Below are 23,112 nucleotides of genomic sequence, written 5' to 3'. Positions count from 1 at the left end.
ACACCTTTGATGACCAGCCACCTTTCAGCCTCTCAGATGCACCATCCATTGTTGTTCTGCAGTGGCTCCACTTGAATAAAGAGCTCATTTTCTTGGTTAAGAGCATAAGAAGAGTGGAAGTTCACATTAAAGACCCACCTCTTCCAGGAAACCACTCCCTGAGGCAGGCAGTGGAAGAGCCATGGTGCAAGGCCCATGCAGTGGTGGCAGCAGTACCTGCGGCCCTGTCAGGGGCTGCACACTCACTCCTTTGGCTGTCACATAGGTCCCCAGAGCACACCAGCATGTGGCTGTGACCTTACAGGAGTATGTCATGGCCCCTCACATGACAGGCGCAGCCTCTCTGCGTGCCAGCACTGCAGCTCTCATCACTTCCTTGCATGTGTCCTGGGAAAGCACTCTCCCAGGTGGAGAAAGGGACTTTGTGGGGAAACATTTTCACTTTTTCCATCATTTGGAGGACACTGGTGAGCAGGTAGCCCTCACCTGCAGCCCACCCTTTCTCCCCGGAGTGCTCCCTTCTCTGTTTGCATCCATCCAGAGACTCATCTCTCTTCCGGGCACCCTCTCACGCTCCCAGGTCATGACTTGACACAAGCCATACTAAAAAACACTTAGCTGATGCACAGCAACGAGGCTTTGGTGCCCCTGGGCATCCCTACACAGTGGGTCACCCCCGCTCTCCTGGGGGCCTGTTTTATGATCCAACTGGACCACACACAGAGTTTGTTGCAGTGCCTGAGACACTGCATGGTACCCCCACACTAGAAACGACAGTGCTTTCACAGCACTCTTCCCACAGCCTCCTTTGCTAATGAGGATCTCCCTCTCAAATACCACAACAGGAGAAAAGGACTCTAAAAAGAGAAGGCACCTTGTGCTGGGCCCACTTGAAATGGATGTGTTGTGTGCACACAGGATAATTTCGTTGGCTGTACCCCAAATGGAGAGTTTCACTGTGACTTTTGACAACGTTTCAGCAAGGTCTCAAAGTCCAACGAAGTGGCTGTATGAAAAGCCATGGGAAGTTGAGCTCCAAGGACAGAGACCGCTTTTCAAGCTCATGTTGCTGCTCCTTGATACGTAGCGGCTCTGAATGAGCAAACTCCACAGAAAAGATGAAATTTGAGGATCTCTTGCTGGAAATTGGTGGCTTTGGCAGATTCCAGATTTTGATTTTGTTTATCCTCTGCCTCCCAAGAATCAACCTTCCCATGCATTTCCTGCTGCACAATTTTCTTGCTGCTACCCCCTCTCATCACTGTGCAATTCCTCACCAAGAGGCATTTGTGAACCTCACCATGGAGGAAGTTCTGCTCATCAGCATCCCCCAGGAGCCCGACGGCACTTTCAGGTCCTGTGAGATGTTCTCGCAGCCTCAGTTTCACCTGCTGCTCAATTCCTCTCTGCAACCAGAAAACAACTCCATCATCCAGCACTGCCAGCATGGATGGGTCTATGACCACTCGCAATTCACCTCCACCATCTCCACCCAGGTAATGCCTGTCCTGTGATCTAGCCAAAAATGAAATTAGCTAGTGTTTTGAGGAGCAGATGGAGAAGTGTTCACTGGGTGCACAGAGTCAGAGGGGAATCTTTGCATTTTAACCAGTGGAAATTACTTGTTTAGAGATTTTCTGGGCTGGGGAAGCTCTCTGAAGCTCAGAGTTAGAAGCCAGCATTTATTATTATTATTATTACGAGCATCTTGCTTAGATTGATAGTTAGAAGCCAACATTTCTTGTTAGAAGCATCTTAATTTCTCCAAGTGATTGAGAGATTGGAGGGGGTGGGGAGAAGATACACATATAGGATTTTCTCTGCTTGGGCCACATGGCATTTGCACAGGATTATACCCTATCAGTATTTCATATGAGCCCATGACTTGCTTTCTTGATTTTCTGAACACTCTGTCATTTCTATTCCCTTCACCACCCCTCCTCACTGACCTCCAGCTTCCCTCTCTTCTCCCCAAGATCATGCTGCCTCTCTTCTCTTACCACCAGTGTCTCTTGCTGTCAAGCCAAATGTGCTCTCCAGGGGCCTCCTGCTGAGATGCAGCATGCTGGCCAGCCGTAACCTTGAGCCTGCCCAAGGTCCCTGCCCATCAAACATTAACTACCTGCCTTCTGAAATGCTTTGCTAAGGCTAACAGTGATACCACTGGGTGTTAATGCTTTACCTTCCTTGAAAGTTGGCCCAAAGCACAGGAGGTCTTAGGGAAGGGGAAAATTTGATCAGACAAAAGGGGCATGGTTGGGTTTGAAGTGATAGCGGCTGACTGTCTCAGTGAGAGCAGGGCTAAGTCTTAACCTAGAGCTGGTGCCTCCTCCCCACCACCCAACCACCCCTGGTTTTAGCAGGCATGGAGGTGAGGGTCAGATGTGCACCAGGTCTGTACATTATTTCTGCATTGCTTCAGGGAGGAAGGTGTAAAGCACTCTTGGGGGAAAAGGCAGGGGAGGTTCTCTGCAGCACAGATGCTGAGCATGGAGCCTCGTGATGCTGCACCCACAGTGCAGCGGCCTCAGAACATGTTCAAGGGGCCAGGGCTTTCTCTGGAGTCTTTTGCTCTTGCAGCAAGAAAGGTTGCTGAAGGTCTGGCTGGCCTTGTCAGAGAGGCTGCGAGGCTGGGTTGATGATTAAATTAAGTTTTGCCAAGTTTGCACATACAGAAAATTAACTCTGCAGCTTGGGCACAGCATTCTGTAATGATTAGCGAGACATTTGCACCTCCAAGAAAGTAAAATGATGCTCATTAACTTAATTAGGGAGAATGTCTAGACCAGCTTCTCAGTAAGAAATCAGTAAGTTAGCATCAGGGGCAAATATTTGGTCTGACTCCCCCTCTGCCCTCCTTCCTTCCTGCATGGGAAAATTCAAAGGGAACTGGTCAGGGCAACAGTAACTGGATATCAACACGATATTCCCTAACAAAGGTTGAGGCACGTCTTAAGCTCACTGCAGTGCGGCACTCTGCAAACACCCATCTCACCAGGGCAATCCCAGGAGCATGACAGAAGGAGCTAGGGGAGACATGCACCCAAGCAGGCTGAGAGCAGCTATCGCGGGGCTCAGGAGAGGAAAAAGGGGATCTCTCCATGATGAGTGGTACCCAGGAAAGCTTTCTGATGCCCAACAAGTGTCCACAGAGAGGCTGTCACAGTGGGGATAGATAACTGGGAGGCCTCTGAGTTTTATAAGAGGCAGCTTTACTTTTCTCAGGACTCTGGCACTGTCCTATGTGCAGTTTAGTGCAGGATTCTACCCCTCAATCAGATTCAGCCAATAGAAATTGCAAGACATGACGGCTAACCACCGGAAGGAAGGGGTGTGAAAAGGCAACTGGGCACTAAGTGTCATTTTGGCCTCGTGTTTCAGTGGGACCTCGTGTGCGAGCAGCGTGGACTGAACCAAGCGACTGCAACCTTCTTCTTCATTGGCGTTACGATGGGGGCCGTGATATTCGGATACCTTTCAGACAGGTTTGACCCCTTTCAGGCTGTTCCTCCAGGGTTTCGGTTTCATGACAAGAACTTCACAAACCTGTGACCTGCAAAAGGCAATCAGAGGGGCAGAGAAAGGAGAAAACACAATCATAAAGGGAGAATCCAGCCTCTCACATGAAAATTGGATCAAAGCCATACTGGGAAGCAATGCAGGGGCTAAATGCTCCATGGATCAGCCAGTTAGCAGCCCACCAGAAAAGTGGCTCCAGCCTTGGTTAGGAGTATGATGCACTGCAGCAATGACCACAACGCTGTGGTCAGCATCACTGCAGGAACAGTAAAAACTGAAAAAATCCACTGTCTGTGAGACCAATTTCAGAAAAGACAACAGTCTAAAAAAGGAGAAAGCTGGCTGAAACAAAACCAAAACAAGAGGCTGAAAGAGTTAACTCCTTACAAGTTATATGGAAATTGGTTAAGGATGCCCGAGTGAGGGGCTCAGAGCAAATGTATGTCATAGCTGAAAAAAAAAAGTCTCCAGAAAGCAAGAACTGACTCTGTCATTATTAGAGGAGCAGGGTAAAGGACGTTATTAGAAGCAGGGAGGCATTCCTCAAGGAAGAGCTGAGACAATGAGGAAAACAGGAACAAATCTGCTCTCTCTGGTTAAATGTTAGAATGTGATAATGTAAACCTGAAAAAAATCTGAGTAATAACCTAGAAAGGGCATCAATTAAGAAATTAAATATTTTTGCAAACAGCAGAACCAGGAAACCTACCAGAGAATGCAGGCATGCAATCAGGATGTGCTATACTCTGTATGCTATTCATTATTTAATGTCTGAGTTTCCTGCACAGGAAACTGCTTCCTGATTTCCCTTCCCTGGGAGCAAACAGGCATTAGTGTACAGCAGGCAACAAAATCACTGCATAGCAGAGGGGAACCACCTTCACGGTATGAAGCACCCAGAGTCTTAGTGCTGAATATGGGAATTTTTACATCCACATCTTTGCATATGAGTATATCAGTATACTTTTACAAGGATCCAAGACACCTGGCTGATCTTCAAACTGTGTGTGTTGGCTTTGTGTCTAAAATGCTTTTATAGCACAGCTGGAGGGAAAGAAATTCGGAATCACAAAAAGGAGCAGGACAAAATAAGGCAGAAGAGAAGATCTCTGCTAGAGGAAAATGAAAAATAATTTGGTTTTCAGATGGATTGTGAGGGGGAAGAGCCAGTAGATCAAGATCAAGGCGTAAAAGAAGGATCTGGAAATAAAAAGGCTGTAGTGTGAGACATACATGAGTTTGTGCTCACAGTGGGAGAATGTGTCGGGGCAGGTGTTGGAGCTGGAGCTTTGAAATAAGCTGATAGAAGAAGGCATAGAAAAATACACCAGGTGAGCGCCAGTAAACTGCTAGGAGCAGGGAGCCGTCATCCTAGAGCCCTACAGGACCTTTGGGATGAAAAATCTGGAACACTGTTGGCATTGTCTGACCTCCACAGCAGAGGGCTGGGAAGGCATCATGTATCAAATCAGTTTTAAACTGGTTTCCAAAAAAGACCTCAGGAATTATGTTCCAGGCAGCCTGACATTTATCTGTACCAGGCAAATGAGTAGAAACTATTCTAAAAGATTGAGTCACTGGCCGCATGGGTGGGTATGACATACTAGTGAAGAATCCGAGGCATGTTTGCAAAAGATTCATGCCTTACAAATACACTGGATTTCTTTGAATGTGCTAAAAGGCATGTGAACAGGGGAGATACCACCTACATGGATTTCAAGAAGTTTCCTTACCAAAGGCTCCTAAAGAAACTGAGCTGCCCTAGGATAAGAAGGAAGGTCTCTGCATGACTAAATAATTAATAAAGGCCAGGAAGGAGAGGAGAGATGTACGTGTTCAGTTGTGACAATGGAGGGAGACCTGTGGGGACCTGTGCTTGGATTTGTGTGCTTTTCAGCACATTTAGAAATTATCTGGAAAAGGAGTGAGTAGGGAGGTGATGCCGAGCGATCAGGCCGGTAGTGATGAGATCTGAGTGTGGAGAACTGCAGAAGGAGCTTAAAGAGCTCTGTGACTGGATGGGAGCATCAGAAGACAAAATTTCAGGGTCGATTAAAATAAAGAGAGAAACAATTCTAACTTCTCATTTAAAACTGAGACCTCTTAGCTGACCGTAGCTGCTCAGGAGCAAGACTTTGGGGTTATGACAGACAGCTCTAGGCAAACATCTGCTCAGCAATGAGTAGGGGCTGGGGAAGCAAATGGAAAATTAAGAATCATTAGGGAAGGAATATAAAATTAAAGAGCATATCACTATCCAGTAACATGTAAATGCATGGTGGCCCCAGATCTTGAATACTGTGCGCAGTTTTGATTTCCCTTCACCCTCCTTCCCCATCTCAAAAGGATACAGAAGAAATGGAGAAAATTTGGAGAAGCTAACAAAAAAGACCAAGTTATGGCTTGACTTCCAGTTAGCCAGACCACGACCCTTCAGTCTGCTAAATTGAGAACTTTAGCAAGAGTTTGACAGCCAGCTGTGGCCCCGTGAGCAGCCTGGAGCAGAGCTGACCGTGGACTGCCCGCCTGAGCGACCTGGCCACAGGGCCCGCAGGTCACATCAGGAAAGGTTTGCAGCCCATGTAAATCGCAGTGGGCCAGTGCATCCAGTAAACTTGCAATAAATTTGGCAGATTTGTTAAACCTCAGGTGTCATGCCCCCCATCTCCCCTAAGACCCCATAAAAGCTGATGTCCCATTAGCAACCTTCCTTTTCTCTCACAGAGAAGAGGTCCCACTTCTTTGTGCTAACAGTAATGCAGAGATTTCATCTCCAGTGCTCCAGGGTGAAAACCATCTGGTCCTGGCATTTTGCTACAGTTCAGGTTCATTTTGTTCTAAGCCTCTACAGACATTTGGATTCGACAACATTTCTACTAACAAATTTTACCCTGGTAAACCCTCCAACAACCTTCACTATTAACATATATATGCAAAAATACATACATATTGTTTCTGTTATTGTCTGCTCTTTTCCAAACACTCCTTTTGTACCTTGTCCTTGTACTGAATTGGCTGTATGATGCTATGGCAGACTTCCAGATTGGGATATTTTTAAATATGGCTTTTTTATTAATTTTTATGCTTGTGCATTTTGCTCCTTTTATTATAATCTTTCAGAGGTTGTGCTTTCCTACCTCTCCCTTTGAAGACAATTTTGACAGCATTATTTCTAGCAGCCACCCTGTAGCCTGCAGTTCAATCCTGCCAGCTCGCCTCTGGTTTCCCTGGCAGGTGGCATGCATTTGCTGAGAGAGTCTAGTAATGGCTCCATAAATAGCTGCCGTGCACCCTGCAGGGAATCTTATGGGTTTATATCCTTCTGACTGTATTTTCAAGAAAAACCTTCATTTAAAAAAAGTATCTTCTTTCTTAAGCAGTTACCCTATTGGAAATCGGATCCAGCTCTGGTGTGTTTCTGGGTGTTTGCTGCTCCGATCCAGGGGCATTACGATGACTTTTGCAAACTGGCTGTGCTTAAATTACAAAGCAGATCCAGCAAACTGCCTGAGCCCAAGCCACAAGTTGGTTTTTTTCAGTAGATTCATTAACTAGCTGCTGCATTAAGTCATTTATGATTATTTTTAGGAACATTATTGTAGCATTATGTACTGGCACATCACTGTTTCCCCTGGAGCAATTGTTCATGCCACCATCCTTCTCAGGTGGCCACTAAGAGAGCCCTAATGCCAGAATCAGACCAGGATTTCAGCCCCTAGAGACTGAACATTACTTGTTGACAGCGTTAATTTACTACTCCAGTTTGAAGTTAAGATTCCGTCACATGCAGTGCTGATGTTCATCAGAAGACTGATGCCTTGTGCTCCATTTTGATTTTTAGATTTTGATAGGCTGTATAGAAATACATACACACATATTTCTCTGTGTGTGTGTGTGTGTGTGTATACATGTGCATTTGTGTGTATTTGATTTCCTGTATTTCTCCACACAGGACTCTGTACCAGGGTAAGATGGTCCTACAACTTCCAAAACCCTTGGGGAATGACCTCCTAGCAGATTCCTCACAGACCCCTTAGGACATCAGGGCTATTTGCACATGTGGGCTGACAACTGGATTCATTTATTTTCCTTTGGGATCTTTGTTTTCCTTCCAAGGATTGGAGTGACAGTGTCACGGCTCTCTCCTCCTTGAGAGCGGTGGCAGTGGCTGGTCCTGAGTGAGCCATGGGAGGAGGACATGCTGAGCCAGGCATGGGGACAGCCATTGGAGGGAGCAGGGTGTGCCAGCAGCATGGGATTTCAAGCTGACATCACCTCTTTTGATGACGGTGTTGAACAGGGGAGCCCAACATATTGTTTTGCTCAGTGCTCCTCTTTCCATTGGAGAGCCTCATGCCCGATGCTCATGGGGCAGGCTGGCCCTCTGAATGGGATTGCACCACTGTGGCACTGGCTATATCCAGAGTTGTTTCTTCCTCTCTGGGGCATTGCATCTTGTGCTCTTTGCAGAGTGGGCAATATTCTCATTTTCCTTCTCAAGTCTCTGGTTTGCCTCATTTCAATCCCTACTCCTGGGACAGGTTTCCAGCCACTGTAACCCAGCCTGTGCTTGTGGCAGGTTCGGACGGAAAGCCATGCTTGTGCTGTCGCTTGTGTGCTCTGTCGTATTTGGGATGCTGAGCGCCGCCTCCGTCTCCTACAGCATGCTGGCCATCACGCGGACCCTCACCGGGGTGGCCCTGAGCGGCGTCTCCCTTATTGTATTGCCTTTGGGTAAGCATGTGGGGGTTTGTGGGTGCCTGGCTGTACAGGGGGACTTCTGACAGGCAGTGGGTAGGTAGGGACTTGTCTAGCAGACATGGCATAGCTAGTAGTAACAGGAGTTTGGAAATCATTATGGGTGCAATTTCACTACAGTCAGCCAAAAGAACATCCCTCTTGGGAGGATCCAAGAATTACCCTTTTCTATTAGTGTAATTAATGCTTTAACAGTCTACTCAAAATATAACAACCACTTATTAGTACTTCTGTTGCAACATTAACGCTTGCAATCCATGCTACCCAATTCCTGTTAAGGATCATAAATAGTACAATAAAAGCCATAGACCAACGTATCTTCCCCTTTCCTCTGATTTTGAGTTCTCACCCTTCAAATGGTTGTTAACACAATTCATCAGCGTTGCTGTGTCCTCAGCAGGAGGATGGTGTGTCATTCACAGGGTGTTTCTACCTCCCCAGTCTTGAGTTTGCTCACAGTGTTTTGTAAGTTCCCAATCTATATTTTTAGAAAGAGTAGGGGGAAAGAACCACACACACACAAAAAACAAAAAATCATACAGAGCTAGGCAAAACTGCAGCTGAAGAGTTTAGGTAATTATATAATAAAAACAAGCTCCAAACTTCAGGGTAACCAACAGACCACTGGATGATTTTGTCAATACAGTTGGGGTGTATGTTGTACCCAAGAGCAAGTTACAGGTGCAGCAAAAATTTCCAGGATTTTTTCAGATACAGCCAAAATCAAGCTAAAATGGCTTCAATACTGGAAAAGTCCACACAAGACCTAACAAATCCCAAGGCCTGCTATGTTTTTTAATTGTTATAAAGGTTGGTGCCTACAAGGCAAAGTAGAGCTTGGGAGGGACATTTCAGATTGTTAGGGGTTGTAGCAAGATGTCCAGATCTTTGGAGGAAAACTGGCTTTTAGTTCACACACACAAACAAGGAGACCACCATCTGTTCTGGCTTTACATGTGCATTAGTATCTACGTTGGGTAGACTCCACATGAACGACAATTCATCTTAATATATTTCTTTCATCTGGAATAATGAGTGGGCAGAGAAATGGGAAACTGTGCAGGCAAGATGGTTAGGGAAAAAAAATTATCTGTTTGATGAAGACGACCATTTGAATGCTATTGAATGGGATAAAAAAAAAAGTATTATCTAAGGTGTTTTCAGCACTGTTTTTTACTATATGTCCAGTGTTTCTTCTTTTAAAGCTTTATTTTAGTTGCTTACAGCTTTGCAAGAGGTTAAGCATTGTGGATGAACGTTTTAAATGTGCCAGATGTTGGCCAAACAGTGGAACTCTCCTGGAGGAGACGACCAGGGATGTTACCTCACTTTGCCCTTGTTAAAAAGCCCTGCAGACCCCTTCTCAGAGAAGTCCTGTGTGTCCCAGCTGAACTCTGGCTCCCTCTTCCAGGGATGGAGTGGGTGGACATACAGCACCGCACCTTCTCTGGGATCCTGACTAGCATCTTCTGGAGCATCGGGAACATGCTGCTGGCCATGGTAGCGTATTTGGTGCGGGAATGGCACTGGCTATTAGTAGCTGTAACAGGACCTTGTCTTCTGAGCATGGTCTGCCTGTGGTGAGTGCAGTGACCTGCAGCTGGACGGCTTGTGGGGACGGGAGCGGGCTGTGATTTGCCTCCTCTGCTCTGTGTGCGTGGCAATTGTTGGAACGCTGATCCTGGGATTGGATCCAGCAACCCAAAGAGGAGCAGGACTCATCTGTGTCCTGCAGTCAGATTGCCCAGGTACGGCAGCTCTTGAAAACTGGAGTGGCCTGGGTTTCATCTCTCCTCACCTCCAACAAGGCCAGGAGCCAAGGTCACACCACGGCTTTGGGGACAAGGAGGAAGCAAGACTGGGGCTGAAGCCAGGCATGTGGGGGACAGGCTGCAGGGCAAAGGAGCAGGATCTGGTGCTGCAAGCACTGTCAGACGTGGCTCAGAGCAAGCAAAGAGATCCCAATAAAGGGAGGTAGGGTCAGGCCAGATCCCTGGCTTTAATCCCTGGTAGACTCAAGATAAATAATTTATTCATCCTCTGTCCCACCTCATTGGGGAGGATACCTCTGCTACCAATTTTTCCATATGAGCCAATGACATCTGCAGGCTAGGTCAGGTGCATTTATCTCTGCATTGCCCATTGCCTTTCTTAGCTGTGTAACCATCCTGATGGGTCAAACACATCTGCTTTCTGTGGGCTATTTCCCTCCTGTAGCCTTATTTAAGAAATGCCTGACATTTCTTAAGCCTTAAAATGGGAGATGGTTCATTTATTAAAAAAACTCATTTTCCTCCTTCATTTTTTCATGTAGTAAGACAGACTAGAATAAAGGGTCGATTCACTGATACTGTGACTGTAACATGAAGTGTATTGGATCAATTTATTTGATGATCCAAAACAGTCCTTTGAATAAGCAGCTCCATTTCCTGGCTGGACAAAAGTCCTGTGTTGAAATAAGCAAGCAGATATTCCCACAACTGCCTCACTGAAAATATTCAGAAATGGGCGACTGTGTCTCCTCCACCTTAGGGTGGTTGTTTAGTTCCTTGTGGACATCAGTGTGGTGCTGGGCCACACTGCAGAAATCACAGACGTGTCTCTCATGGCGATGGGGAGCTCTAGCTGGAAACCATGCAGAATAAGCTCTGATTGTTAGACACAGGGGCCCCAAAATTATACGCATAATTGCTGAGCAGAGTGATATCCAAATGCTAAAGTGCCTTTCAGCTGCCATCAAAGAGGCTTCTGGATACTATGGCTTGCTTGCTTACTATGTCTGTCCATCAGCATGAAGAAGTAGATTAAATAGCTGCACAGATCTAGCAGAAAAAATCTCAAATAATGCTTATAAAAATGGGATATAAACCAATGCTGTTGTTAATCAATTGCTAAAATAGATGTACTGGTTTACTGTTGATGAGGGTTTTCTGGAAAAGAGTAACATCTGATATTTCGCTGATCAAGTCCAACACAACTAAAATATGTGTTCTGCTGACTTTTTGAGTTTGAGTTGTTTTGCTCTTTCTCTAGAACAACCAGCCATAAAACATTGAGTCCTGGGAACTGCTGAAATTCACAGATACATTTGGACCCACCCTTTCCATGATAGCTGATTTTTTTTCCTCTTACGTTAATGCCTTTTATGGAGATTAGTTCTCCAACAAATTATACTGTAGTCTCATCAGAATTCAAGCACCCAAGAGGTCAGTGATTGTTGGATAATTAAACGTCCCTGAAGTATGGAATCAAAATCTAATTTAGCACACTCTGTAGATATTGTTGACACAACGTCAGAACTCAGCTGAGTTCTGACAGCCAAAAGACGTAATATTATACTCTGGAGATGGTGGCAATGAGTGCAAAGTGCCATCTTTCACTCGTTATATTTCCCAAGGTTCACTGGGTTATAAGCTTATGGGAGGGAGTTGAAAACTTTCCAGAAGACTAGTTCTACAAATGTTTTTGCTCTACACGTCCTTTTCAGCTACTGCTTGAATAGTGACAGCAGTTGTTCTGTAGTTTTTCTGTAACCTGATTTAGGGCACATTAATCACCAACAGCTTACAGGGAACTGGTCTCAGACGGCTCCAGTGGGAAAATCCATTGAGAGACTTTTGACAACTGTGTGACCTCAGTAGACCTCATACCCACATACTTCTTCAAGGTTGTAAGTCTTCCCACTGACTGCACAGGATGCTCAGCTGAAAGTCTCCATGAGAACAGCAGATTCTGTTTTAAGTTTCTCTCAGGAGACAGATTTGGATAGCAGGAGTTAGATGTTGGCTGCTCTAGCAGAATGTAGCCACTGCGGGGTATTTCCAATGTCTTCTGGACTCAGACCGCTATGCGGACCCGCAAAACACCGTGCACCATCTAGGCCAGATGGGCTGCACTGTGGCCGGGGAAGCTCCAGGCCAAACAGGGCCATGTAGCCATGAATTGCAACCAGATGCAAGATCTGAGAGAAGTCCAAGAAGAGGGACTTGCAGATGCTAGTTTATGACAAGTGCTGGATCTTTTGCTGGAACAGGCAGAAAAATAAGAGTCACAGGACTCCCACCCTACACAGGTCTGCTAAGCAGACCTCTCAGAGTTGATAATTAGCTCTACAGCAGTACAGCATCCCTTGTCGCTCAATGACTAGTATGGATACTTCACTGGGAGCCACAGCCACAATGATTTAGACCCCAGCTGACTGTCTTGTGCAGAAGGCTTTGATTATTGTGAAAACGAAATAATTTTAGCAATTAACAAAGTAAGTATACAGCCCACTAAGTCCTTTCTACATAAATTTTTTATATCCTACAATTTCAAAGTTGAGAGTCCCAAAAAGCATGAATCTGTAAATATAAACTCTCTGAGGCCAATTTTAATTGATAAGAGTTTGAAACATCAACCATCTCAGAAAAGTCAAGCTTTGAGCAAAGATCACATGATAAAAATTTTGGCTAGACATACTTCAATTAGCAGACTGTACTTCTTTAAGGGTAGAACAGCACGTACGTGTAACAAGGGTGTCCCATTACTCATATTCTCATGCACCACAATTACTATTTTTAGCTGAGGTTGAAGTCTCATAGATAAGACCCCCTCTCTTTGGCCAGGGCCACGTATGTGGGGTGGAAAACATGGAGCGCCAACAGGAACACTGTCTTTTCTCCTCACACCAGGTGGGTCCCAGAGTCTGCCCGGTGGCTTATAGCCAATGGCAAAGTGAAACAAGCTCACAGGCATCTGCTTAGATGTGCAAGAATGAACGGAAGGAAAGACTTCACTGTCTCACCAGAGGTGAGAAACTGAAGATCCAGGCGCATGTTCTTCCTCTGCCATTTTCTCTCTCTCTCTATTTCACTTCTATTTGATACTTGAAGCAATGCTCAGCCTGCAGTGCCATCTGTGGGTCACTGTGGTCCACAGGGTGCCATGCTCCATTTTACTCTAGAAAGCAGCTACATCTACTCCTACAGATAAAGCAGCATAAGACCATAAATCCCCTTCATTAGGTGCAGTGTCTTTCCATTCATTATTGACATGACTTCAATGCACAGGACACTGGACTAAATACACAGTGAGAGAGAAGCACAGCCTGAAAAAATAAGGCAGAGGCATCACTCCCATAACAGAGAGGAGAGTGTGCAGGTGCTTGAGCAATTTGTGCAGCTTAGTGTTTGCCTTCTTGGTTGCCATAGTCTTTGCCAAGTGCTGGTACAGTGCTAGCAGAAAGCAGACACACATTAATAGCATGTAGTTAGCATATTTTCTCTCATAGTGCACTTGAGATACTGCATGTAGTGTTATCCAAAATTGTAAAGGCTAGTCCACCCCAGGCTGCATTTAGTGCACATGTGAAACTGGAAGATTGTCAGCCATAGTGCCCCGGTAGTGAATGTGGGTGTAAAGAACATTTGGCATGATCAACCTTTTCCCCTGGCTAAAGCTCTGCCCTCAAGCCAGTCATGGCTCTGCCAGGAGTTTCAAAGGAATGTGGCAAGGTGAGGCACTGGGCAAAGTAGGCATGTACCCACTGGTTTGAATCCATTTTTGCTTGACCCCAGTTGTGTAAAGGATGGAGCAAAGATGCTCAGCTAGCTGACTGAACAAATAAAGGGGAAGGGGGACCCTAAAAAATAGCCACCTATTTTCAACTCCAAAGCTCAAGCTCAGCTCAGAGGCTGATCTAGTGATCTTCATCCTGTGCTGAGTTCTATCTTAAAAAATGTATTTTTGCACTCAGACTCACAAATATTGAGACCTGGTCTGTGACGCTTACTTAAGGACACACTGGTGGCTCCAGGAGATGGTGACAAGCTCAAGCGATGTCCCAGCTCTAGCGAGGACTCAAGGGCCAGGCAGAAGCTTGTCTCTCCCTTCGGGAAGACACCAGAGCATAGTCAGTGCTCACAACAACCCTTCACAGCCAGGCTTGGATGGCTGCAAGTCTGTCACCTCTGACTAATTTGGTCCACATCATTTGCCTCAACCTTCTCAAAAGCACAAAGCTCAGCTGTGAAATCCAGTGGTTACAGAAGTTTGTGGTTCATTAAACATCAATTCTTCCTTTAATGTCCATTGGGTTTCCTCTTACCAAAAGAGGAAGATAGAAAACCCCTGGCACCAGCACAGAAGCCTTGTGCTTTGCTGTCATGGTCCAGCTGCATCTCTGTGTGCACCCAGTGCTCCTGCAGCCCCACCGTTGTCTTATCCTGGCCAGCATGCCATTTTTTAAAAGCAGTTTCTTAGTATCTGTTGAAGAGGTGATTAGCCTTTCTGATTTACAACAGAAACATGTTGTTTAATCATGTGAGAAATTATGAATTTACTGGTTGTGGCAGACAGGAGTTGACTGTGATGCTTCCTTGCCTTTAATCAACCCAGTAGCTCTGACTAAATATGTAAAAATAACAAGTTATAACCTCTTTCATTCAGCCTTGGCTGATGACTCTGTATTTCAGAGTGCAGTGTTTCACCCTGAAGGGCATGGGCTTGCACCCTCATACCATTCTTAGGGTTAGGAAATGTAGCTGGGGCTTCCCCACTATCACAGCCTTGCACCAAGTCACACCATACTGGGACCACTGGACCACGATCAATAAAGGCTTGCAGCTGTGACACCTTGCTGGATGCATGAGGTTTATAGGGACATACTTGTTTTTTCTTGTTCCTATCCAAACATGCAGGCAACACAGAACTGCCTGATTCTAGTTTGCTTAATTGACTTGACCATGCATCAGTGTGTTTTGATGACTTATTAAGGTAACAACTGATTTTCCTTAGTTCAGAAGACTGAACTTGAAAGACCTATAATCTCTGGATAATTGCACAGCACATTACTGACGTACTCTCAGGTTTAATAGCATTGTCTTATAGAACTGATTAAGGAATTTCCCAGTGTGAAATTCTTTTTTCAGTATGAAAAGCTTTGTCACTCACCCCAAAACTGTAAACAATAGTATGCAATTAGAAATAAAATCTTAACTCTTCTGTAGTGAAACATGCTATTACTTACAGCTATCCTCTTCCCTCTCCTAATGCTTCCTTTCATTTTGTACAATTATTTTAACCAGAGAGCTCTTTGGGCTGGGATTTCTCTTTTATTAGATATTTCCACAAGTCCACAGCCCCCATAACTGTTCAGCACCATCTTAATTGTAGGTGATGCTGTGGGCCTGCAGATTCTCTCACCCTGCTCCCTCTGCAGCTATCACTGAATTATGTGCATTTTAAACTTAAAGTTTCTTGGGGTTCTTGCTGTTCTGGCTCTCCCAGTTGTCCTTCCACAGGCCAAGAAATCTGTCTAACGATACATACTGGAAGATGTTTTCTGTGTTAATGTCTTATGTTACCCATTTTAATAGCAAATCATGCAACTTGAAGAGAGGACAGACTGCCATCAGGGTAACTTGAATCTCATATTAGAATTCTCAGGATTGCAGAAGTAGTCTGTTGTCAGTGCTATGATTCATCCTATGCATTTGGATGAAAAGACTTATTAGTTGTTTGTAAAAAAAAAAAAAAGTTGAAAGTTTAAAAAAATAACTTACTTGCCATACTGCAGTATTAACAAAAGTTACCAGACCCAGAGATGGGTGTACAGAAATAAAAGAAAAACACGGGTTCAACAAACCACTATATAATGTGGGATAGGATTGTTGAGGTGCTAAACAGACAGACAGCCTGTCTGGTTCAGAAAGTCCCTGAATGGCTGAAGGCAGAGACATTTTGAGGGGAATATCTCTACATGCTTGCCCAGCTCTTCTGCAGGCTCCACTGCAGGATGCTGTTGGAGACAAGGCACTGGAGAAGATGATCCTCTGGTCCAAGATGCTGCAGGCCCTCTTCATCCATCTGAGTTGTAGGTTCCCTATGCAGCTCTGTGGTTGCATAAGCAAAAACTTTAGCCACAGGTTTGCTTTCACTGAAGAGGATATTGATTCGAGAATATATCTAACTAGTTAACCAGACTCTCTCCTCAAGGTTTCCTGTGATTCATAACCTAATCAATTTTAACTGTCCTACCCTGCATTTGCTGATGATTTTTGGACACGGTGAAGCAAGACTGTCATGAGAGGAATTAACCTCTCCCAGCATTAGGTGTCCACATCATCGCTGTCTGCAGTTTCCTTTACAGTCTGCAATCTAATGAATAGCTGATGGAGGCTAGCACACGACTCTTCTGACCAAATGCAGTTGTTTGCTCTAGGATAAAATGACTCCATCGCTTCCACTGGAGATCTCCATTACCTACACAGTGAGCCTATGGCAACTAGCTTAGGTATAGCTGCATTGCAGACCTGTAGTTGTGCGAATCTCTTGCACCTCAGCCAGTGAGTAGAACTTACCAACTCTCCTGGTACTTACCCCTCAATCAACTGCTAAAAGACTTTGTGAATAAGCGCTCTCTTCTTCCTTATGGGCAGGGCTCACTTCTCAGTGCCTTTTTTATATATTCTGTATTTATATGAACAGATGTACAAATAATCACACTTTATATAAATGCACTCATGAGAATAAAGCACGCAGCTCAGGGTTAGCTCCTGTCTGAGACCTGACACAATGGCAGGCAACCACATGGAGAAGAGGGTGGAACCAGCCAACTCTGACGTTGCTAACACCATGATCTGCCACTTTTCTGCAACCCTTTCTGCCACACGCAGTATGTAGGTAAGAGGGAAGAAGGGGCCATGGGAAGAAAAAGAGGTCTAAAATGGTAGGCAATCTGTAAAGTTCTACAACGTATGCTCAGAGAATTGTTCTGCAATGGGAACATATGGAAAATCCAAGGTGGAGCTGGAGCTGGGAAAGGCAAAGGCCCCAGCCTGTCTAGGGTTTCATGTCTGGATCCTAAAAGTACAGCAGCTGAGCTATTTCCTCCTTTCCACCTCTCCCAGGCCCTCAGAAGGATGGCAACAGACAAAAAGCCAGGAGGGAATTACTCCTACATCAGCTTGTTCAGGACACCAGTCCTGCGGAAGATCTCTCTGTGTTCTGGGGCTGTGTGGTAAGCAGTGTCACTTCACACAGGGGACTTGTCTTGCAATTCCCCAGATAGATTTCCCTAATTCCCATCTCCGCACACTCCTTGCAGGTTCGGTGTTGCCTTCTCTTATTACGGCATGAGCATGAACCTAACTGGCTTTGGGCTGAACATGTATCTCTCCCAGTTTGTCTTCGGCGTCATTGAGATTCCAGCCAAGATGATCATGTACGTGGTGGTGAATCGAGTTGGACGACGGCAGAGTCAGGCGTGGGCACTCATCCTGACCGGACTATGCATAGGAGCCAACATCATCATTCCCAAGCGTGAGACGCTCTTCTGCTATATGCAGTACTTGCTAAAGGGGAGGTTTCCTTTCTGTGCAGTGCTAGAAAAGGAGAACTGTAGATCTTGTCCGCAGGCAATTCTGTATAGAGATGTCCTCCACCTAAAGGGCATCTGTGGGACAAGGTTGCTAATGTGGGCTAGCCCTAATATCTGGCAGCAACAGATGGTCTCCAGTCACTGTGTAAGGGTCCAGAGATGGCAAGGTGAAGTGCCTATCTTTATTGTAGACATTATCCAATGGGAAGTGTCAGGACCCATCCTTTCATCAGTTCAGCTCCCACTCAGGCTAATAGTTACCGAAATTACTGATCCAGACTTTGGAGACAGCAGCTCCAGGGCTATGAAGCTCCCTGTTTTTCCTGTAGGAGCATTGAACCTTCTTCCTTCTTGTACCCAAGGCCACAAAATGCTTCTTCCTAGAGGCTGCTCTTTGACCATTGTCACAAATGTCTTTTTTTTCCTCCTAGCCTTCACCTCCTTACGCTCTGTAGTAGCCATTATGGGCAAAGGTTTCTCAGAAGCTGCATTCACCACCGTCTTCTTGTACACCTCTGAGCTCTACCCCACTGTACTGAGGTAAGAGACACCACTCGCCTGAGTGCACAACCGGAGCCTTGGTGGGATGCCTCCCTCAGGTCTTCGACATCAGCACAGCAGGACGTGCTCTTGACTAGACTGCAGGACTGATGCCTTGCCTCTAGAATTAGCAGGTTCTAGGGACTACACATATTCACAAGAAAGGGGCAGAAAGCTACCCTTTTTTTACCTGGGTTATGTGTAGTTAGGTTATGCTGGTAGGGAGATGTATCGAAAGGCAAGAAGTATTCTGTGTGGAAAGACTTTTGAAGTCCATAAGGCATCTGTGCTTAGTAAAGTCTTAGTCCCCTGTGACAATCTGCCAATAACTGCTAAAAGACCCCCAAAATAATAATTTGACATACCAAGTTTTATAAGGGGGACATACTACCACGTTTGTCAGTCTTCTGGACACCAGATGATATTAAAAGAGGGATTAACTAGCGTTTCAGGAGGAAAAAGAGAGGTTATTTGAAATATCTGGGTAATGGTGACATAAAACCAGATTTAGCATCAGCATAGTTTGGGATATAGCTCATACTGGTGGAGGGAATCACCTCACTGGCTTCTTTGTGAAAGTCTGAAAAAACCCTCATGGATCACAGCAGGCCTTGTGGCTCACTTCACCTCTGTCCCTCCCTGCCCAGAGTACCCTTCTCTGCCATTTAGTCCTTTAACTTTCACTGGTCTGTTGCATGCAGGGAATGATGCATATTTAAACCAAAGTGGGCACACTGATCTGCTGCTTCTCTTCTCAGATTGGTTGGTATTTTTACATGCTCAAAGACATAGGCAGCTAAAGACAAAAATGTTGGTTCCTTCTGCAGTACTTACTCTGCATATGCACAAGTAGGTCCTGGGATCCTTCTTGTCAGTGTGAAATGCCACCCATCTCCTGAAAATTAGTAAGTGGAACAGGTCCCAGGTCTTATTTTTGGCCTCCTCTCCAAGCTCTCCTCGGCTTATAGCTACAGCAGAACCAAAGATGTTCACCTTTGGTGAACATGCCACCTGCCTAGAAGTACCTGGGAGAAGGAGGGACGTAGGTTTGCTCTCAGCAGATTGGAGGACTTACGAAGGGATGAGTAGAAAATGCACTTGGGGTTTTAGACATTTAAAGTGGAAATAACTTTAAAGCAGATATTTTTAGTGTGGAACTGCAGTTCTTTCTCGTAACAGACATAAATCTATTTCTCACAACAGCTGTGGTTGCTCTCTGGGAAATATTATCATTGTAGGAAGATACAAAGAAAGAAAAAAGAACAACCTAGAGGAAACCTGGCAGAGGAAAAACCTGGGGGAGGAAAAGCCTCAGCACGTATAGAAAAACAGGCGGAAGGGGCAGAGGGTCTGCACTTTTTCCCAAGGTCTGATATGAAAGAAGTACCCATCTCTTTCTCATGGTGGTCTGCACCACCACGGTGCCCTAACTTTCCAGGCAGAACGGGATGGGGTACACCTCCTTCGTGGCACGCCTCGGTGGGGCTCTGGCCCCACTTGTGTTTCTGCTGGATGAGGTGTGGAGGTCTCTGCCTGAGGTGACGTACTGTGGTGTAGCAGTGTGCTGCGGCTCGGTGGCCTTCCTGCTCCCGGAGACGCTCAACGCACGCCTGCCGGAGGGGATCGAGGACGTCGAGAAAGCACAGTGAGTCGGCTCCATCCTGCCCCGCACACGGAGTCTACTGAGAGAGGCAGGGGACGCCCCTCTCTGCCGCCTGTAATTCCCCATCTGTGGGCGGCAGCGGATGAGGGGACAGCCTGGTGGGGATCAGGGCTGTCAGGCTTCCTGCTCTTCTGTCCATCAGCCCAAATGTGTCTTCTTTTCTTCCAGAGTGAAAGGGCTGTCACAAATCAGTGCTCCCGAGGGCATGCCGCTACAGTCTCTGCTGAAGTGAGGGACTCGGTGGGACAGCCACCGTAGGACTGCAAAACTGAGCCATGCTCTGACCTGTCAGTAAAAGAGCTTTTACTGTCCTCCTAGCCTCTCTCTGCAGGGAAGTGGGGCTGAGGACATTGGAGGAAGGAGGCGGATCATGAAACCAGCTGGAGGGAGCTAACCCACTCTGTAGTGTGGCCAGGAGCAAGAATGCAGAGGTCTAACAGGGTGTGGAAATAAAGGCACCCTGTGCTAAGCTCTTCCAGTCTTTGGCCTTGTTGGACTAGCAGCACTTTTCACATCACTGCACAGCCTTCCAGAAACTACAATCCATTGGTTTACATGCCACAACATACGCAATGCAGCAATAAAAAATACTGAGTGTGAATCATACAAAACCAAATAATCTCAAATAAATCTAACTGGATGGTGGATAAACCATAAACTGTAGCTACAAATATTTCTTGAATTTGGAAATGGTCTGGACGTTTTTCACACTGAGGCTCAAAGCCAGCAAAAAGCACATGCAGGAATCTCACTGAGAATGGGACAACTGCAAGCATTTGTCCCACATACACAAAGGAGAAGAAAAGCTTTTGCCGATTATTTAAATCTAGCATGCATGCAGTAAGTACCCTTTAAGCTAAAAAAAAAAAACCAAAAACACCCAACCCCAAACCACCTCACTACAGGAACTTTTGCATGGAATATTAAATAATTTGTTATTGGACTTCATTCTGCTTACTGGTCTAACACATTGACCTTCAGTTCACAGAATGCCTTTGCCTCTTGCACTCACTTCCGCAAACAACAGAGACGAGCCACCAAATTACCTATGAATTTGGAACCCTGACAAATGGCACCTTCCTGAATTGGGAAGAGGGAATGGCCTCAGCATCTGAGTCCCAGGCGCACCGTGACTCCCTGGGCTGTGAGGTGTTTTAAGCTAAGCCTCGCGCAGCAGCCCTGCGAGAATAACACAAACCCAGGATGCAGCTGAAAGCGGGTGGGGGGCCCATCCAATCCCAGGTCGATGAGCGCCTCCTAGTAGAAATAGGCTGCCTGGCAAAATTTTATACATCGCCTTTTTGCTTTAAGGCAACAAAAGGGAAGCAAACTCCTCAGAACCACCCTAAGGCTGAGGCAATTTTGCGTATTGTTTCTGCCTGAAAGATGGGGTCACATAACCTGCCAGATCGCTGGGAAAAGAGCATCTCCCCGTGCGCTGCCTTGGGTTCAGCAGCAGCCGCCCAGAGCTAATAATCAGCCAGCCACAACGCGCTAACATTAATAACAGAGCACAATATACTTTCAAAAGAGCCACCTGCAGAGCACTTGTTTGGGCACCTTTTCAGGGCATTCCCCTACCTACAGCAAATAGGTGGTGGAGATACCCCAAGGTGCTTGTGCCATGAGGCAGCATGCAAACTGTGCCAAAGAGCAGAAATTAGTAGAAATCTCTGGGTTTGGACAAGCCTGGTATCTCTCACTAGTTCATATTTAGTAATCGCAGGAGCTTTCACATCGTCTCTATATGCCTGCGAGTATAATAAATTATATTTGTAATGCCAGCATCCGTTTCTGACCTGGGAGCAGTACAGCCTCACCTTATTTTGGCCATCCTGCTAGCTGCCATCAGAGAGCTGGAAAGGATGCAGCAGAGGACCCTGAGCATCCAGACCACGGGGCAAGACAAGCTGTGAAATTCACTTTGTCACAACCTGGCGTGCCAGTCCAGGAAAACTTGCAATGAAGAAGGTAAAATTTCACTCCAGAGCAGGAGAAAGGTGAGATTTATTGTCCTGATTTCTTCCCCACCTCTTTAGTCTTCTCAAAAGGACAACAGATGGGGTCCCAAATCAATGGGGTTGAGGGCTGACAGTTCCGGTTCCCACTCTGCCCACACAGGCTTTTCCTTGCAGACCAAGGTGTGCACTAAAACATTACCGTGGCTCAATTCTACATGGCGGGGTTGAGACAATATTGCTTTGAAACCCTTTTCTTTTTCTTGGGGAGGTATTTTAAGCTCGGATTGTTCTTGGTTTATATTCAGGAAAAAACCTTTAGTTTCAAAAAGACTAAATTCACTATCCCAAGTTCCATCCCAGTAACAAATAGAATACACAATAGCATCCCATTTTAACAACTGGCATTCTGTCAAAGTTGATAAAAAATAAGCAGACAGTTCTTTTTGATTTGAATGTTATCATCCATTTCGCCTATAGTTAAATGCTCTGTATTGGAGTTGGACTATTATAATAAAATACTTGGACTATTATAATAAAATTGGTGTTTTATTATACCAGCTTAGAAACACTAATTGTTGTCCCTGTCCATAATTCTTTCAAGATGAAAAGCATTTCATTAAAAACATTTTGAACACTTTAGCAGGAGAAAATGAGATAGCAGCCAGTTTTTAAATTAAATTTTTTTTGTCCATTAATCACATAACACCTTGTGCTCTCAAAGAAGAAAAGGCACTAACATCAGTGGGCAAGTCATGACCAGTCAACCACACAGCTGAGCTTCCTTCAGCAAAATGTTCTTGATTTGTTGGAAATAGATCACAATTTATAGCAACCAACATGCGTATGCAATGCTGATGTCATTCCTCATAGTGTCTGTAGGAAAAACAGGACATTAACCAACTCAGGAACTCACGCTTTTCATTACTGGTAGGTTTGTTAAAACAAACCTGACGGCGGCGGCGGGGGGGGTGGGGTGTGTAATCTGATTTCCAGGTTCTGAATTTGTGACGTAAGATGTCTTTGGTCTGCTGCAGGCTTGTTTACAAGGAAGACAGAAGTCATGGTTACAAACAAAAAGACCTCTTCACAAACAGAAAAACCAAAGTAGGTAGCAATGCATGAGAAGAACGCATCTTTAGGAAAACTAAAAAGACATCAAGAAAAATGTGGTTTGAAGAGACAAACAGGTTAAGAAGAGGTGGTCTGCTGGCTCTCCAGTCCCAGTGTCATGTGGCTCAGAGCGCTGCATCACCCCTGGACATGGACAACCGAGGTCTGCGGGGGCTGAGCGGAGGAAGCAGCCCGGCCCT

The 23,112-nt window shown here is 45.5% G+C and overlaps 1 protein-coding gene across 1 annotated transcript; it reads left to right on the top strand.

Moving 5' to 3' along the window:
• The first annotated feature begins 1,118 nt into the window (after positions 1-1,118).
• SLC22A7 (solute carrier family 22 member 7) lies at positions 1,119-20,073 on the top strand. The gene is made up of 10 exons (XM_075708169.1): positions 1,119-1,496; positions 3,382-3,485; positions 8,099-8,253; positions 9,689-9,857; positions 12,951-13,068; positions 17,169-17,278; positions 17,366-17,580; positions 18,070-18,178; positions 19,617-19,823; positions 20,010-20,073. Exons 1-10 carry the CDS (start codon positions 1,119-1,121, stop codon positions 20,071-20,073), a joined length of 1,629 nt encoding a protein of 542 aa, XP_075564284.1.
• The last annotated feature ends 3,039 nt before the right edge of the window (positions 20,074-23,112 follow it).

The sequence above is a fragment of the Pelecanus crispus genome, chromosome 3, assembly GCF_030463565.1.
Source record: "Pelecanus crispus isolate bPelCri1 chromosome 3, bPelCri1.pri, whole genome shotgun sequence".
NCBI classification, from domain to species: Eukaryota; Metazoa; Chordata; class Aves; order Pelecaniformes; family Pelecanidae; genus Pelecanus; species Pelecanus crispus.
This window is presented reverse-complemented; position numbering and strand designations above follow the sequence as displayed.

What these genes read in the sequence shown, in the direction of transcription:
- SLC22A7 (XM_075708169.1), top strand. Translation starts at nt 1,119, where the DNA reads ATGAAATTTGAGGATCTCTTGCTGGAAATTGGTGGCTTTGGCAGATTC. An exon ending in CTGAGCATGGTCTGCCTGTG is followed by an intron (nt 9,858 to 12,950) that starts GTGAGTGCAGTG and finishes TCCTCACACCAG; the next exon opens with GTGGGTCCCAGAGTCTGCCC. An exon ending in ACTTCACTGTCTCACCAGAG is followed by an intron (nt 13,069 to 17,168) that starts GTGAGAAACTGA and finishes CACCTCTCCCAG; the next exon opens with GCCCTCAGAAGGATGGCAAC.